This window comes from Lolium rigidum, chromosome 6 (assembly GCF_022539505.1).
Source record: "Lolium rigidum isolate FL_2022 chromosome 6, APGP_CSIRO_Lrig_0.1, whole genome shotgun sequence".
Lineage (NCBI taxonomy): Eukaryota > Viridiplantae > Streptophyta > Magnoliopsida > Poales > Poaceae > Lolium > Lolium rigidum.
Genome location: NC_061513.1, coordinates 58,869,379 through 58,885,493, shown reverse-complemented (window position 1 = coordinate 58,885,493; position 16,115 = coordinate 58,869,379). Strand labels below are relative to the sequence as shown.

Here is a 16,115-nt window from a genome sequence, read left to right as displayed (position 1 = left end):
GTTGGAGCATGCAAAATTGTTAGAGAAGAACATTGGGCCGCTAACTAAAGCCATGAACCATGGTTGAAGTTTCAGTTTTGGACATATATCCTCAATCTCATATGAGAATAATAATCATTGCTTCATGCTTGTGCATTTAAGAGGAGTCCATTATCTGTTGTCCATGTTGTCCCGGTATGGATGTCTAAGTTGAGAATAATCAAAAGCGAGAAATCCGAAATGCGAGCTTTCTCCTTAGACCTTTGTACGAGCGGCATGGAGGTACCCCTTTGTGACACTTGGTTGAAACATGGCATGCAAAGATCCGGTAGTCCAAGCTAAGTAGGACGAGGTGCGGGCACTATTAGTATACTATGCATGAGGCTTGCAACTTATAAGATATAATTTACATAACTCATATGCTTTATTACTACCGTTGACAAAATTGTTTCATGTTTTCAAAATAAAAGCTCTAGCACAAATACAGCAATCGATGCTTTCCTCTTTGAAGGACCATTCTTTTACTTTTATTGTTGAGTCGGTTTACCTATCTCCTTCCACCTTAAGAAGCAAACACTTGTGTGAACTGTGCATTGATTCCTACATACTTGCATATTGCACTTGTTATATTACTTTATGTTGACGATATCCATGAGATATACATGTTACAAGTTGAAAGCAACCGCTGAAACTTAATCTTCCTATGTGTTGCTTTAACACCATTACTTTGATTTATTGCTTTATGAGTTAACTCTTATGCAAGACTTATTGATGCTTGTCTTGAAGTACTATTCATGAAAAGTCTTTGTCATATGATTCACTTGTTTACTCATGTCATTACTTTTGTTTTGATCGCTGCATTCATTACATATGTTTACAAATAGTATGATCAAGATTATGATGGCATGTCACTTCAGAAATTATCTTTGTTATCGTTTTACCCGCTCGGGACGAGCGTAACTAAGCTTGGGGATGCTGATACGTCTCCAACGTATCGATAATTTCTTATGTTCCATGCTACTTTATTGATGATACCTACATGTTTTATGCACATTATATGTCATATTTATGCATTTTCCGGAACTAACCTATTAACAAGATGCCGAAGAGCCGATTGTTGTTTTCTGCTGTTTTTGGTTTCAGAAATCCTAGTATGGAAATATTCTCGGAATTGGACGAAACTTTCGCCCAGGGTCCTATTTTTGCACGAAGCTTCCAGAAGACCGAAGAGATAACGAAGTGGGGCCACGAGGCAGCCAGTGGCTAGGGCGGCGCGGCCCAAGCCCTGGCCGCGCCGACCTACCCCCTGGGCCCCTCGTGTGGCCCCCTGCGTTGACCTTCCGCCTACTTAAAGCCTCCGTCGCGAAACCCCCAGTACCGAGAGCCACGATACGGAAAACCTTCCAGAGACGCCGCCGCCGCGAATCCCATCTCGGGGGATTCGGAGATCGCCTCCGGCACCCTGCCGGAGAGGGGATTCATCTCCCGGAGGACTCTTCATCGCCATGATCGCCTCCGGAGTGATGAGTGAGTAGTTCACCCCTGGACCATGGGTCCATAGCAGTAGCTAGATGGTCGTCTTCTCCTTGTTGTGCTTCATTGTTGGATCTTGTGAGCTGCCTAACATGATCAAGATCATCTATATGTAATACTATATGTTGTGTTTGTCGGGATCCGATGGATAGAGAATACTATGTTATGGTGATTATCAATCTATTGTTTATGTGTTGTTTATGATCTTGCATGCTCTCCGTTATTAGTAGAGGCTCGGCCAAGTTTTTGCTCTTAACTCCAAGAGGGGGTATTTATGCTCGATAGTGGGTTCATGCCTTCATTGACACTCGGGATCGTGACGAGTAGGTTCTAAGGTTGTGATGTGCTGTTGCCACTAGGGATAAAACATTGATGCTATGTCTAAGGATGTAGTTGTTGATTACATTACGCACCATACTTAATGCAATTGTCCGTTGCTTAGCAACTTAATACCGAATGGGGTTCGGACGATAACCTCGAAGGTGGACTTTTTAGGCATAGATGCGGTTGGATGGCGGTCTATGTACTTTGTCGTAATGCCCAATTAAATCTCACTATATTTATCATATCATGTATATGCATTGTTATGCCTTTTTCTATTTGTCAATTGCCCGACTGTAATTTGTTCACCCAACATGCTTTTATCTTATGGGAGAGACACCTCTAGTGAACTGTGGACCCCGGTCCTATTCTTTACATAGCATAAATTCTACTGCAATTGTGTTTTACTATTTTCTTTGCAAACATCTTCCACTCGATACGCTTAATCCTTTGTTACAGCAAGCCGGTGAGATTGACAACCTCACTGTTTCGTTGGGACAAAGTACTTGGGTTGTGTTGTGTAGGTTCCGCGTTGGCGCCGAATCCCGGTGTTGCGCCGCATCACATTTCGCGACCATCAACCTTCAACGTGCTTCTTGGCTCCTACTGGTTCGATTAAACCTTGGTTTCTTTCTGAGGGAAAACTTGCTACTGTGCGCATCATACCTTCCTCTTGGGGTTCCCAACGAACGTGTGAGTTACACGCCATCACTAGGCCCGATCACACGTAGGACGTTCCGGTTATGCGGTGAAAACCCTAAACTGTCGTAGATCGCTTTAGCTTTGTTTTGATCAAGCAGGATCCCCATGTCATTGCAAATCCAACGTGAACCATGGGGCGATCGGCTCTTTGAGCCGATCCACAGGGCAACCTGAGAGCCGATAGGGCTCGTATTTAATGTTTACGTGTCTACCATGCAGGAACAATCGAAGCACTCTAACACCTTCCTGATCGGGTCTAGGTTAGGTGGCACGCCCTAGCAACCGCCAGGACGTGGCTGGAAGACTTGCGGGACGACGCGAGGTGCCAGGGTCCACTAAGCGGCCTTGGGAGCCTCCCGGCTCTTCGTGTTGCTTAACCATTGCCCGCCGGTGGGTTTTGGCAGGTAACAATGTGGTAGTGGTAGTTCATTGATGTCCCAGTACTTAAGGATGTGGTAGAGGTAGTTCATTGATGTGCTACTGTTTGTCATGTAGGCAATCATACAATTGGGCTCCCCTGATCTTTCTGCTCCTACTGTCAATGGTCATCGTTGTCTGTTTAAAAAAAACATGCCATGGTTTGGAAACTCGAGCTTTCAAAGTTTGTGCTGAACCGGTTGGTTCAACTCGTCCATAGCAGCGTCTGTTTTAACCTGGGATTCAAAGAGGAGCAGATGAAGAAGGTCGTTGCTGATGTTCTTGCATTTGCTGGCATACATGTGACCACTCTTCAGATCTACAACCACATCAGAAACTAGAGGACCAAGTGGAGCGTCATACTCAAGATGAAATCTGATCGCACTCTGGACTGGAACAAAGATGGTTGCTGCTTCTATGATGCTGATGAAGAGATGGCGCATGAGTACATTCAGGTAGTATGCTTCATTGAGTTCCTTCATAGATCTGAAAGTATGTCAATGTCATCCGCACCAACAGTTGTTCCTTCTGGATTGCAGCGCTACCCGAGGCATCGTCAGTATGTTGGGACCTCGATCACGAACTATGCTCAGATGAAGACGATCTTCACGCCCCGGTTTGTCTGCAGGGCGTGCATGTTCCAACCTAACTTGCTGGTCAGGACAATCGACTTCATTGTAGACAACGAAGAAGAGTATGTCGAGTACCGTAAGCTGCAGCCAGCGGAGAGGAGGAGCTGGCTTAGGACCTGGCTACGCAAGCAGTTTCCTGCTTAGTGCTTATGCTTCCTTTGTCATGATCTGTTGATTTTGGAAGGTGCTCTCGTATCCCTTCATTGGCTAGGACTTGCTTGAACCTGATCCCCGGTCTGTAATAATGAACTTGTTCGAGGTGGTATATACTAACCCCTCGTGTGATAAACCTGTGATGCATCGCCCAGTAGGGTAAGTACGTACCTGTTGTGCATTACCAACAACTTTTGATAAACTGAATCTAGTTGAATGTGTTGTTATTGGATAACATCACCACTCTAAAAAAAGGGGTTACCACATCACGCTCATATCTGCAACCAAACAGAGTGTAGGCTGCACGAGCATGGCAGAAAGTCGTCTATGCAGGTATCCAAACAATAGGGGCTGGCTTCCCTCTCCTGTATAGAAAAGGCCGCCCACGCTACCAAACGACACGCGTTTTATGGCTAATAGCCCGTTCGCGACGCGTAGGTACACCCATCTCATGAATTAGGTCCAGCCAACCCAACGCGCCCTTGGTGCTTTTCTGGCGAGAGCACCCAAACGGAAATGGGAAATAAAAGCCTGCCGGCGAGAACTGGAGCGAGCAATCACGCGCGTGCGCGTTTGTAAACTCGATCTGCTACTTGTATAAGTGCCTGAGAAACTGGAAGGGCAGACCTGACACGTACCAATGCTAAAACAGTAGAATTTCTCTCAAACGTCTATTCATGTACGTTACGGTGTACCTTGAGATCCTCGTTTGATCAGTTCTGAAAAAACCTTTTAATGTGCAAAACAAAGAAAAAAATTAGGTTTGTACGTAGACCAGAATATTAGAATAGCAAATGGATTCTTCGTCTCAATGCCATGGTTTTAATAAGCATAAGGAGCCTGGCCTTGAACTCCCCTACCATTGGAATTGCATCCATGGGCATTTATATCCATTTAATGATTTTTTGTTAGAATTCTATTTTAATGCGCAATAACTTTTGATTTAGTCCTCCCTTATGCCATGGGCTTTGTTAGCCAAGACTCGAGGCAGCGCATTTCTATAAACTATATAGCACTTCTAAATAAGACCGAGAAAGTCAAATTCTTTGTTTACATTTCCTTCATAATAGAGTTTTTCTTCCATTTTGTATTTTTTTAAGGTGGACTGGACTAACTTGCAGCTCGTAGTTGCAAAACTGCTAATTTATTCTTGCATAAACAAGCCCACCAATAGTCAAAGGTTTTTGATCCAAAATCTAGGTCGGAGAACAAGACGAGACTGAACTCTAAACTAAGATTGAGAACATGCCTAGTGAGAGTGAGAGCTTCACTAGTTAGCGCATCTCTAGCGGCCCGACACAAACGGAACAAGGTTGTCAGTTTTGGTCCACGCGGGTAGGATGACCCAAAAATCTTAGCCCATTGGCCCGACCCAAAAAGATCGAGGCACCCATTCCCAACCCAAATTTGGGTTTTGAATGTGTCTGCGGGGATAGCAGGCGCGTCCCCTTCTTCTCCTCCCTGGTCCTGCCCCCCAGTGGCACACAAGGTAGTCAACACCCGAAATCGTGCACCCTCTACGCACAACCCTATTACGCCGCCGCCTGCCCTGCCCGTTGCCATTGCCGGCAACATCCGTTTCAGTCACTGCTCTTCGGAGGTCAGTCCTCCTGCCGGCGTATGTCGCCTGGGAAGGACTAGTTCGTCACCCGTCTCCTCGGACCCGCCCACCACCACAACGACACACATGGCATCTTCGGCCATTTGTGCGGCCGAATTCAAGGTATGAAACTAGAGCTATTTGGCCATTTGCGGCATAGATATTGGCTAGTGACAAATATATCAATACAACACAAACCACTTGTAGAGGCACTTCTCTAGAGACACTTTACCATTTGCCTCTATCGAACCGTTAAATAATCATGTGGAGGCACATTCCATGATGTAGTGACACTTCTTTTAGATACCATCTAATTAAAGTGTATTAAATGTAGAAACACTACTTGGGAGTTGAGACATTTATGTTGTGAGTATCAAAAGCGTGGTTGAAGGCGTTCTACGACAAACTTAATAAATTGCCACAAAAATCATATAGAGGCATTTTAAAGACACTTCCTAAAGTGACCTTACGTTATAGGTAGACACGGTTTGAGACACTCTTTACATCCTGTAGAAGCATTTTACATATTTTTGAGGCATTCAATATAGTATCGATAAGATTTTCTTCAATAGTATTAGGTGTTGTGTGAGGCTAAGTGGTTAGGTAAGTACTAACGTTTCCTCAAGATCTTGAGTTCGAGGATTTCTTCTAACGTTTTTATAATTTATCTTTCTCTATGCTAGGAAATAATGACATAAGAAATTTCCTTACTAATGTCTTATAGAATCTATAGACAATATGTAGTGCCTCTACAAAATTTCTTACAAGTACTTAAAGACATTCTACAGGTGTATTTTAGTCCTAGACACACGGCATGTAGTGGCACCGATGTGACACTTAACAAGCGTATATACTCTAATGTAGAGATAAAGATAATATCTCTAGGAGACCAAAATAACGTCTCTACGGGCTATTTTCTTGTAGTGTCTGACCATTGTCTCATGTGCATGTGGATGGACTTTAGTAGGTCGATCGAGTATTTCTACAAGAACGTCACCAACACATCATCAGATGATGTCTCTAACGGTGCTTCCGAACTAATGATGGTCGCGGCCACGCTCATCCATGTCCACAACGAGAGGCACATGCCCCAATATAGAATGAAATCATAGATTGCGTACACGTGGAGTGGAAGAACTTTCATTTGCTTGGTAGGGTCTACATAGCGGGCAGAGGGGTGCATTTTTGTTCTGGAGGCTGTTGCTCCACATGATTTACGGGTTTGACACTCTTCTTCGACATGGCAAGTTTTCACAATGACATCAACATTCTACATCGTTCTCAGGTATATATTCTCTAGGGTGGCGGAAGGAAATACGCAAGTGGTTCACTTTGAGATCAATGTCCATGCATACAACAAGGCCTATTATCTAGGTGATAGCATCTATCCTGACTGGTCCACACATGTGAAAACAATTTGTGCCCCTAAAGAAGAGAAAAAGAAGAGGCTTGGGGAATGATGTGGGGCGGACATTTTGTGTGCTCCAATCTCGGTGAGCAATTGTTCCGCACTCTGCTACAACATGAATCGTTGAGACCATGTAGGAGGTGATGACCGCTCATGTGATCATGCACAACATAATCGTTGAGGGTGTGCGTGATGAAAATCTATTTTACCAAGGATGCCAATCTTAAGTAGGATTGGTTGAGCTGCGGCGCGGAAGCAACATCTAAGAAGTTTCTCCATGCGCATAGCTCTACATTCTATCTTCTAGCATCTTTTTATTCATGGAGGCAGCATATTCATGTCTGGAGGAATGGCAGACACTATGCAATGCAATGTGGTGTACTCAGGGCATGGCCAATACGTCGTCCTACCTTACTGCTCCACAAATCATGTAGACTCTGCAGTTGCAGATACTGCGTCAGGTACCCAAATTGCCGGCACAAAAAAGTGCCGGCAAAGGCACCAAAAGTGCCGGTAAAGATTTTTCAAGGCACACAAAAAAGTGCTGCGTTTATTCCAGTCGAGGTAGGTCTTTGCCGGCATTTTTAGAAAAGTGCCGTTAATTATATTTTAAGGCACTTCCAAAAATGCCGCTAGTTAGTATTGCCGGCACTTTTGAAAGATGCCATGGAATCTTTTTGTCGGCACTTTCCGAAAATGCCATAGAATCTTTTTGCCGGCACTTTTCGAAAAATGTCACGAAATCTTTTTATCGGCACTTTTCTAGGGATACCATCTAAACTATTTGCCGGCACTTTTAAAGGATGCCTACAATTACTTTTTCAGGCTTTTAATTCTGGTGCCGCTGATTATTTTCTTAGGCATTTTTAAAGTTGCTATACTCGCTCGCAAACATTCAAGCAATCTACAATCAAGCATACTCGCACTCAAGAAGTCAAGCAATGTTTAAAACCAATATTTCCAAGCAATCTAGGTTTGAAACCAACATTTTGAAACATTCAAGGATTCACAATCCAGGCATTTAACTTACATGACCAACAGGGTTCATCTCCACATCATGAACAACATGGTTTGAAACCATTAGATAAAATACACAACAGGGTTGATCTCCTCAACATGAACAACAGGGTTCATCTGCCGCCGAGGAAGAAAGTTGTCATGGAGTTTGGGCCCTGCCTCGCTGTGAGGCCAGATGCCTCGTCGTGCAGCCAGAGGAAGTTGCGCCAGCTACGCCATGCATCCGACGCCACAGCCAGGTTCACGTCCCCGACGCCAAGCCCTCTTCCTCGTCGAGCATGATGCCAAAGCACCGGTGAGCGCGCCCTCCGCCCTCCACCCATCCTCCTGCAGTTCACTGAAAATGTTCCAAGTCCTTCATCCTTTTGATAGTAAATATGAAGATAAAACACAAATGTGCTTGGATCTGCCTCAATGGAGCGTGCAAGAAGTAAAAGAGCCTACAGAATGTATGTTCCGAATTAGAGGTAAGTTGAGTAGCTGAGAACACAATAAATCCAATTCATGTTTGATTGTGTAAACTGTAACATGTCCCTAACCAGTAAGCAATACAATGATCACCTTTAGCCTGTCAGGTTTGTTTACTTTTCCATAATATAAACCAAGTGCAGCCTCTAAGAATAGTTCGACATCGACAGATCCCTATACAATCTTATTCTACACAACAAAAGGTTAAATGAAAACTAACCAAAATATAAGCAGATCAGAGAGCAATGAACTAGTAAAAGATTCAAAGGAAAGTGGCATGTCATTAAATGTGAAAAGAAATGCAAGTGAATAAGACTGGACATCGTCGACAGCAGGTTGAATGTTTTTTGTCAACTGTTGATTAACTGTCCAAAGAATTTCAATTGCCAATCTTTTTTTGTAGGGGGTAGCATTAAGCAAGCAAGTACTCCCTGTGTTCCCTATTAATTGACTCTGATTTAGTAAAAAGTTGTAATAAATCAGAGTCAGTTAATAGGGAACGGAGGAGTACAGAATAAGAGCTAATTCAACATTCTACATGGGAACACGAGAAAGTGATGAGCAGCAAACTTCTAAGAGTTAGTTTAGTGTTTGGAACCAGATACTGATATATATGGTAAACTTCTAAAATTTATGGGAGTGTAGTTGAATAAGGACAAACCAATCACATCTAGAGTCATTTGAGAAAACCTCGCTTCCATATTAACAGGTTCACCACTCAAAGCATATGTCTCAAGCTTTTCCACTAATCTCTCGGCACATTTACAAAATACTTTATCAACCATCACTGACAGATATCTTTTGTGTAGAGATGGTACAACTGCTCTACGTCTCACCTAAAATAGATGCCAGACAAATAATAAGTTGAAGAAAGGGTTAATAAGTAAGATATAAAAGCTACGACGACGAACGATCACTGGGAGAAATCTTTTGTGTAGAGATGGTACAACTGCTCTACGTCTCACCTAGATGCCAGATTAGTAATAAGTTGAAAAGAGGATTAATAATAAGACATAAAAGGCATGAACATGAACAAGAGAAGAAGGGCAAGAAAAATTGAAATCCAGTTCATGTGAATTAGATTCAGGACATAGGAAATAGTAAGTGTCCGGCTAGGTTACGATTTCTGAAGATGTATAATAGGTGCTGCTAAGTGCACAGATTTTGTTGAGTATAAACAGAACCTGCGGATAAAAGAAAGAAAAAACATTATCACCAATACGAGATATAATTTCATCAGCGTGCGGACTCATCTATCATCAGCGTGCCTCTGTCTACATTCCAAAATCTCAAACACAAGGGAACTACATAGAATCGACTAGCCAAGCCCGTAAAGCTACAGTTAAATTTCTTAGCAAACAGCAGAGAGATTGTTCACAAATTTAGATAACTCACTTTACATATACCAAATTAACAAGTTTATGGCGTTTACGACCCGGACGAATAGAACCTGGGTGCGCGCGCACCCGTTTACGAAAAGTTCAAAAAATGTTATTTAAAATTTTTCAAAAAAATGTGAAGTAAATTTTTGCATGTACATATTATGTTGATACTTACTCGTGTAAGTTTTCACGAAAAAATACCATTGTGTGTGGCCTGCATAAAAATGACAAAATGTCCAAATGAGAATAGTGAACAGGAATTTGTACTATTCACATGAATAGGAATTTGCATTTTGTCATTTTTGTGTAGGTCACATACAATGGTATTTTTCCGTGAAAACACACACGAGTAAGTATCAACATAGTATATACATGCAAAAATTTACTTCACATTTTTTTGAAACTTTTAAATAGCATTATTTTGAACTTTTCGTAAACGGGTGCGCGCGTACCCAGGTTCCATTCACCATTTCCGGTTTATGGCATCACTTTTGTAGGTGGACTAATCATGTGATCTGTTATAATATAGTGCTAACTATGCAACAGGAATCTCTCCTATCAACCATGGAGTAACAATGATCTGCAAAATCCACCAATCCTATACAATGTACTTGCAATAGCGAGCAAAAATTTCGAAAGAACTTTAATCCATGATGTCGGTGATGCTAATAAAGAAGCACGGGCTCAGCGAGTAAAATAGGCCGGACATACTAACCTCAGGCTGCAACTCCACAATATTATCGAAGTCGGCGCCCTGAGCAAGTTCATCGGCGTTCTTCGGCCGGATCCTTCCCGCGACCCTTACTCTGCACACATCTGAGAAGCGCACCCTTTATCAATTCCAAAAACGATCTAGAAATTGTAAATGGTAGTAATAAGAATAGTAATGTGCCAGTTATCATGATGTAACTAATTCGCAAAAAAAAAATCATATGATTAACCACAAAATGACCATATAAGGGTTCTATTGCAATGTTGAAAACGCTCTTAGAGATGTGAGCACTAGCAGCTAAACAGTGTGTTGGGTACATAAACAAACTCTGTATAAAACAAAACAACAGCTATGTAGCAGCCAGAATGTAGAAGCCATGATAAAGCAAATGCTTCTTTGAGAACGAATCGAGATGGCAAGAAGAGGACATGATCACTTGAAAAGGTACCTTCAATGTTCTCTGTAGTCACGCCGTGAGACTGCAACACATCATCAGGGGTTTTCATCACCTGGGCGATCTCCTTCATCCTGCCGACAACATCGATTGTATTCGCCTGCATCGCCTCCATGAACCATTTCCTGTCCTCCTCGCTGCAAACGGAATATCGAGGGAGTGTTAGCGACAGGAATACCTGCCCCGCTCGGAATGTCTTTCAGCCATTTTAAAATCCGGGAAACTCATCTGCCCCAAGCAAGAAATTTCAGAGGCTTGAATAGTGCCTAGACTTCTAGATAAAACTAACAAGTTAATGACTCAGTGTGTTACGGCTGCTACGGTTTCATTCCACTAGTCAGCTGATTGATACACACTAGAACTGAGATGTAACGTTAGCCCTGAAATCTGAACCCCGACTGATTGATACACACTAGAACCCACTGGTAACTCTAGCCGCAAAATCTGAATCCCAATTGACCGATACACCAGCAACTCTAGCCTTCCCTAAAATCTGAATCGGGGAGAGGGAGGGTTTGGGGGGGATCTGGACGGACCTGAGCGCACGCGAAGGGGTGGTGCCGTCGCCGCCGTGGGCGAGGCTCCACTTGAGCAGGCCGTTCCAGTCGGGCCCTCCCCCCGCTCCTTCCTTGGCCATCCTCTGCTACTGCTGACCCCAAAAACAGGAAGAGCGCCCAAGGGCGGGGCGTCATCCGATACATTCGCGGGAGAGGAAGGAGCCGACGTACCAGCGGCGCCGCCGTGGTCGGCAGCGGCGGGGCGCGCTCGGGCGGGGGCCGTTCCTGTCGACGGGCCGCACCGACGCCCGCCCGGCGGCGGCGCCGGTCGCCATGGATCCTCGCCGCGGCGGGAGAGGCGGGGACGGTGAGAGCGGGAGAGGACCGCTAGGGTTAGGAGATGGAGTCGCCCCCGTGTGGCCCTGGACGAGAGCGAAGCGGGTTTTTTTTCTTCTTTTTCGTCCGGCTCTTTCTTAAATTACTAAGGTACCCTTCTGGCGGGTGTCATCGATCTAAAAAATAATAATATTTGCGGCACTTTCTATGCCGCTAATCAGGGAAACTTTGGCGGCATCTTTTAAAACTGCCGCAAATGACTAGCGGTGCTCTTAATTGTGCCTGTATTCATCCAAAATTAGGGGCACTTTTCCTAATCGCCGGTAATTAGATCACCATTAGCGGCACTAATCCTAAACTGCCAGCTAAACCTACCATTAACGGCAAATTATAAAAAATGCCTGCAGCAAAGTGCCGGCAATGTGGAGACGTGACGTAGTGCCTACCATTGCAACTGCAACAATGGGCATTTATATCCATTTAATGATTTTTTGTTAGAATTCTATTTTAATGCGCAATAACTTTTGATTTAGTCCTCCCTTATGCCATGGGCTTTGTTAGCCAAGACTCGAGGCAGCGCATTTCTATAAACTATATAGCACTTCTAAATAAGACCGAGAAAGTCAAATTCTTTGTTTACATTTCCTTCATAATAGAGTTTTTCTTCCATTTTGTATTTTTTTAAGGTGGACTGGACTAACTTGCAGCTCGTAGTTGCAAAACTGCTAATTTATTCTTGCATAAACAAGCCCACCAATAGTCAAAGGTTTTTGATCCAAAATCTAGGTCGGAGAACAAGACGAGACTGAACTCTAAACTAAGATTGAGAACATGCCTAGTGAGAGTGAGAGCTTCACTAGTTAGCGCATCTCTAGCGGCCCGACACAAACGGAACAAGGTTGTCAGCTTTGGTCCACGCGGGTAGGATGACCCAAAAATCTTAGCCCATTGGCCCGACCCAAAAAGATCGAGGCACCCATTCCCAACCCAAATTTGGGTTTTGAATGTGTCCGCGGGGATAGCAGGCGCGTCCCCTTCTTCTCCTCCCCGGTCCTGCCCCCGGTGGCACACAAGGTAGTCAACACCCGAAATCGTGCACCCTCTACGCACAACCCTATTACGCCGCCGCCGCCCTGCCCGTTGCCATTGCCGGCAACATCCGTTTCGATCCATTGCTCTTCGGAGGTCAGTCCTCCTGCCGGCGTATGTCGCCTGGGAAGGACTAGTTCGTCACCCGTCTCCTCGGACCCGCCCACCACCACAACGACACACATGGCATCTTCGGCCATTTGTGCGGCCGAATTCAAGGTATGAAACTAGAGCTATTTGGCCATTTGCGGCATAGATATTGGCTAGTGACAAATATATCAATACAACACAAACCACTTGTAGAGGCACTTCTCTAGAGACACTTTACCATTTGCCTCTATCGAACCGTTAAATAATCATGTGGAGGCACATTCCATGATGTAGTGACACTTCTTTTAGATACCATCTAATTAAAGTGTATTAAATGTAGAAACACTACTTGGGAGTTGAGACATTTATGTTGTGAGTATCAAAAGCGTGGTTGAAGGCGTTCTACGACAAACTTAATAAATTGCCACAAAAATCATATAGAGGCATTTTAAAGACACTTCCTAAAGTGACCTTACGTTATAGGTAGACACGGTTTGAGACACTCTTTACATCCTGTAGAAGCATTTTACATATTTTTGAGGCATTCAATATAGTATCGATAAGATTTTCTTCAATAGTATTAGGTGTTGTGTGAGGCTAAGTGGTTAGGTAAGTACTAACGTTTCCTCAAGATCTTGAGTTCGAGGATTTCTTCTAACGTTTTTATAATTTATCTTTCTCTATGCTAGGAAATAATGACATAAGAAATTTCCTTACTAATGTCTTATAGAATCTATAGACAATATGTAGTGCCTCTACAAAATTTCTTACAGTACTTAAAGACATTCTACAGGTGTATTTTAGTCCTAGACACACGGCATGTAGTGGCACTGATGTGACACTTAACAAGCGTATATACTCTAATGTAGAGATAAAGATAATATCTCTAGGAGACCAAAATAACGTCTCTACGGGCTATTTTCTTGTAGTGTCTGACCATTGTCTCATGTGCATGTGGATGGACTTTAGTAGGTCGATCGAGTATTTCTACAAGAACGTCACCAACACATCATCGGATGATGTCTCTAACGGTGCTTCCGAACTAATGATGGTCGCGGCCACGCTCATCCATGTCCACAACGAGAGGCACATGCCCCAATATAGAATGAAATCATAGATTGCGTACACGTGGAGTGGAAGAACTTTCATTTGCTTGGTAGGGTCTACATAGCGGGCGAGAGGGGTGCATTTTTGTTCTGGAGGCTGTTGCTCTACATGATTTACGGGTTTGACACTCTTCTTCGACATGGCAAGTTTTCACAATGACATCAACATTCTACATCGTTCTCAGGTATATATTCTCTAGGGTGGCGGAAGGAAATACGCAAGTGGTTCACTTTGAGATCAATGTCCATGCATACAACAAGGCCTATTATCTAGGTGATAGCATCTATCCTGACTGGTCCACACATGTGAAAACAATTTGTGCCCCTAAAGAAGAGAAAAAGAAGAGGCTTGGGGAATGATGTGGGGCGGACATTTTGTGTGCTCCAATCTCGGTGAGCAATTGTTCCGCACTCTGCTACAACATGAATCGTTGAGACCATGTAGGAGGTGATGACCGCTCATGTGATCATGCACAACATAATCGTTGAGGGTGTGCGTGATGAAAATCTATTTTACCAAGGATGCCAATCTTAAGTAGGATTGGTTGAGCTGCGGCGCGAAGCAACATCTAAGAAGTTTCTCCATGCGCATAGCTCTACATTCTATCTTCTAGCATCTTTTTATTCATGGAGGCAGCATATTCATGTCTGGAGGAATGGCAGACACTATGCAATGCAATGTGGTGTACTCAGGGCATGGCCAATACGTCGTCCTACCTTACTGCTCCACAAATCATGTAGACTCTGCAGTTGCAGATACTGCTTGCAGAGGGGGCCGGCTCCTCAGGTCAGAAAAAAGAAAAGGAAAGGAGAGAGAAGAAAAGTTGGAGAGATGAAGACCAACGATTGGACAAAGTTGGAGGAAAGTGATGTGAAGAGATAGAATAGATGGTCCCATATGCTAGCGCTTTGTTTTGGATGGATTTCTCTCACCCCTACGAACCTACCTGGAGCAGATAAAGCGACCGTTGTCGCTGCTTCCGTTGCTCGTGCCATCACGCATGTGAGTGTCATAGTTCTCATCTACTACGAGCCCCGCTAAGTACGTCATGTTCTCTGACAGGGTTACGTACATGCCCCCTGTGCGCTCGCAATGTATCCAGGAACAAAGCTAGAGAAATAATCCTGTGGAGTCAGCTCTAAACTTTAAAGCACTTAGTCAGTATTAACAAATGAGCTATGCTTAGTATGAGATTATGGACAAGTTTCAGTAGTCAATGGTGTCAATAGTCAAGTCTACCCAGCCACACTAGGGGCCTCGTCAGACAAAGCTCGCAGCTAAAAAACAAGGGCTAGGTCCAACCCAACCAGCGGGCTTATAATTTAGGCCCAAGCCCAAACCGACTAGTGGAATTGCCCAATGGTCCTCGGGCCGATAATATAACTATCCCGACCATTTTGCACACATAGCTTGGCCCAACCCTCCCATGTCATACATGCAGCTCTGTCCCTGAACGTGTCATTGATCAGCCCAGACGTATAAGATGATTTCCTTGCAACATTTCTAGCTAAAGTCTGATTACTTAAAAAAGAGTCTATATCAAGTTGATCATCACAGTGATCTTACTTCCCTCGAAGTTCAAGAATTGCGAAGGCCTAGATCCTGATGCTTCCAAGTCCTAAGATATTTGTGGTATTCGACAACCATTGCAAAAAAATCTAGCTAAGTGCAGAACTTGTGTACATTGTGCATGTGATATGCTTACGTAAGCCTAGCAACACGGTAGCTCTACTCTTTGATCAAATGGCTCCGAAATATGAGATGGCTTGCAAATGGTGGCGATGTTCCATCTATCTCTCATGCTTATATAGAAGAACTGTTGCATTGATATCTGATATCATGTGGTGCAACAACCATACGATCTCCACGTTCATTCGGTTAAATGTTGCCACAAGGAACACAACAATCATATACATATTTGTGTGGTTGTCTTACACACTCTTATCACGGTCTTAACTCACAGGTGTCACACACAGTGAATCAGAGACATGATTCAGTATATTTTGGATTCAATTGAGAAGAGAACCTTGGGAAGGAAGAAGAACATGAGGGAGGAAAGTAGTCAAAGCTACAGCATGCATTTCGATGCGTGACTCTCTAGCTCTCTCCGCTTTACATGGTCTCGACCACTGTCGCATTGGGCGCAGACAGGTTAGCTTCCACATGGTCCGACCCAACCACCTGTGTGCCACTTCGATCTTGATCTCGTCCTGTTGGA

The 16,115-nt window shown here is 43.8% G+C and overlaps 1 protein-coding gene and 1 long non-coding RNA gene across 2 annotated transcripts; both read right to left on the bottom strand.

The window, feature by feature from the left end:
- Positions 1-7,776: 7,776 nt before the first annotated feature.
- LOC124665339 lies at positions 7,777-11,316 on the bottom strand. Its single transcript, XM_047202752.1, has 2 exons — positions 10,773-11,316; positions 7,777-8,099 (listed from the first exon to the last, which is right to left on the bottom strand). The coding sequence occupies exons 1-2, from the start codon at positions 10,891-10,893 to the stop codon at positions 7,876-7,878; spliced, it is 345 nt and encodes a 114-aa protein (XP_047058708.1). The 5' UTR covers positions 10,894-11,316; the 3' UTR covers positions 7,777-7,875.
- LOC124665340 lies at positions 8,841-10,500 on the bottom strand. The gene is made up of 2 exons (XR_006990548.1): positions 10,328-10,500; positions 8,841-9,414 (listed from the first exon to the last, which is right to left on the bottom strand). It is a non-coding gene; the product is annotated as an uncharacterized LOC124665340 (long non-coding RNA).
- Positions 11,317-16,115: the final 4,799 nt, after the last annotated feature.

Excerpts from the sequence above, each read along its gene's own strand:
- LOC124665339 (XM_047202752.1), bottom strand. The coding sequence starts at position 10,893 with ATGGAGGCGATGCAGGCGAATACAATCGATGTTGTCGGCAGGATGAAG. Across the intron at positions 8,100-10,772 it reads GACTACAGAGAACATTGAAG|TGAACTGCAGGAGGATGGGT; the intron begins GTACCTTTTCAA and ends GAACATTTTCAG.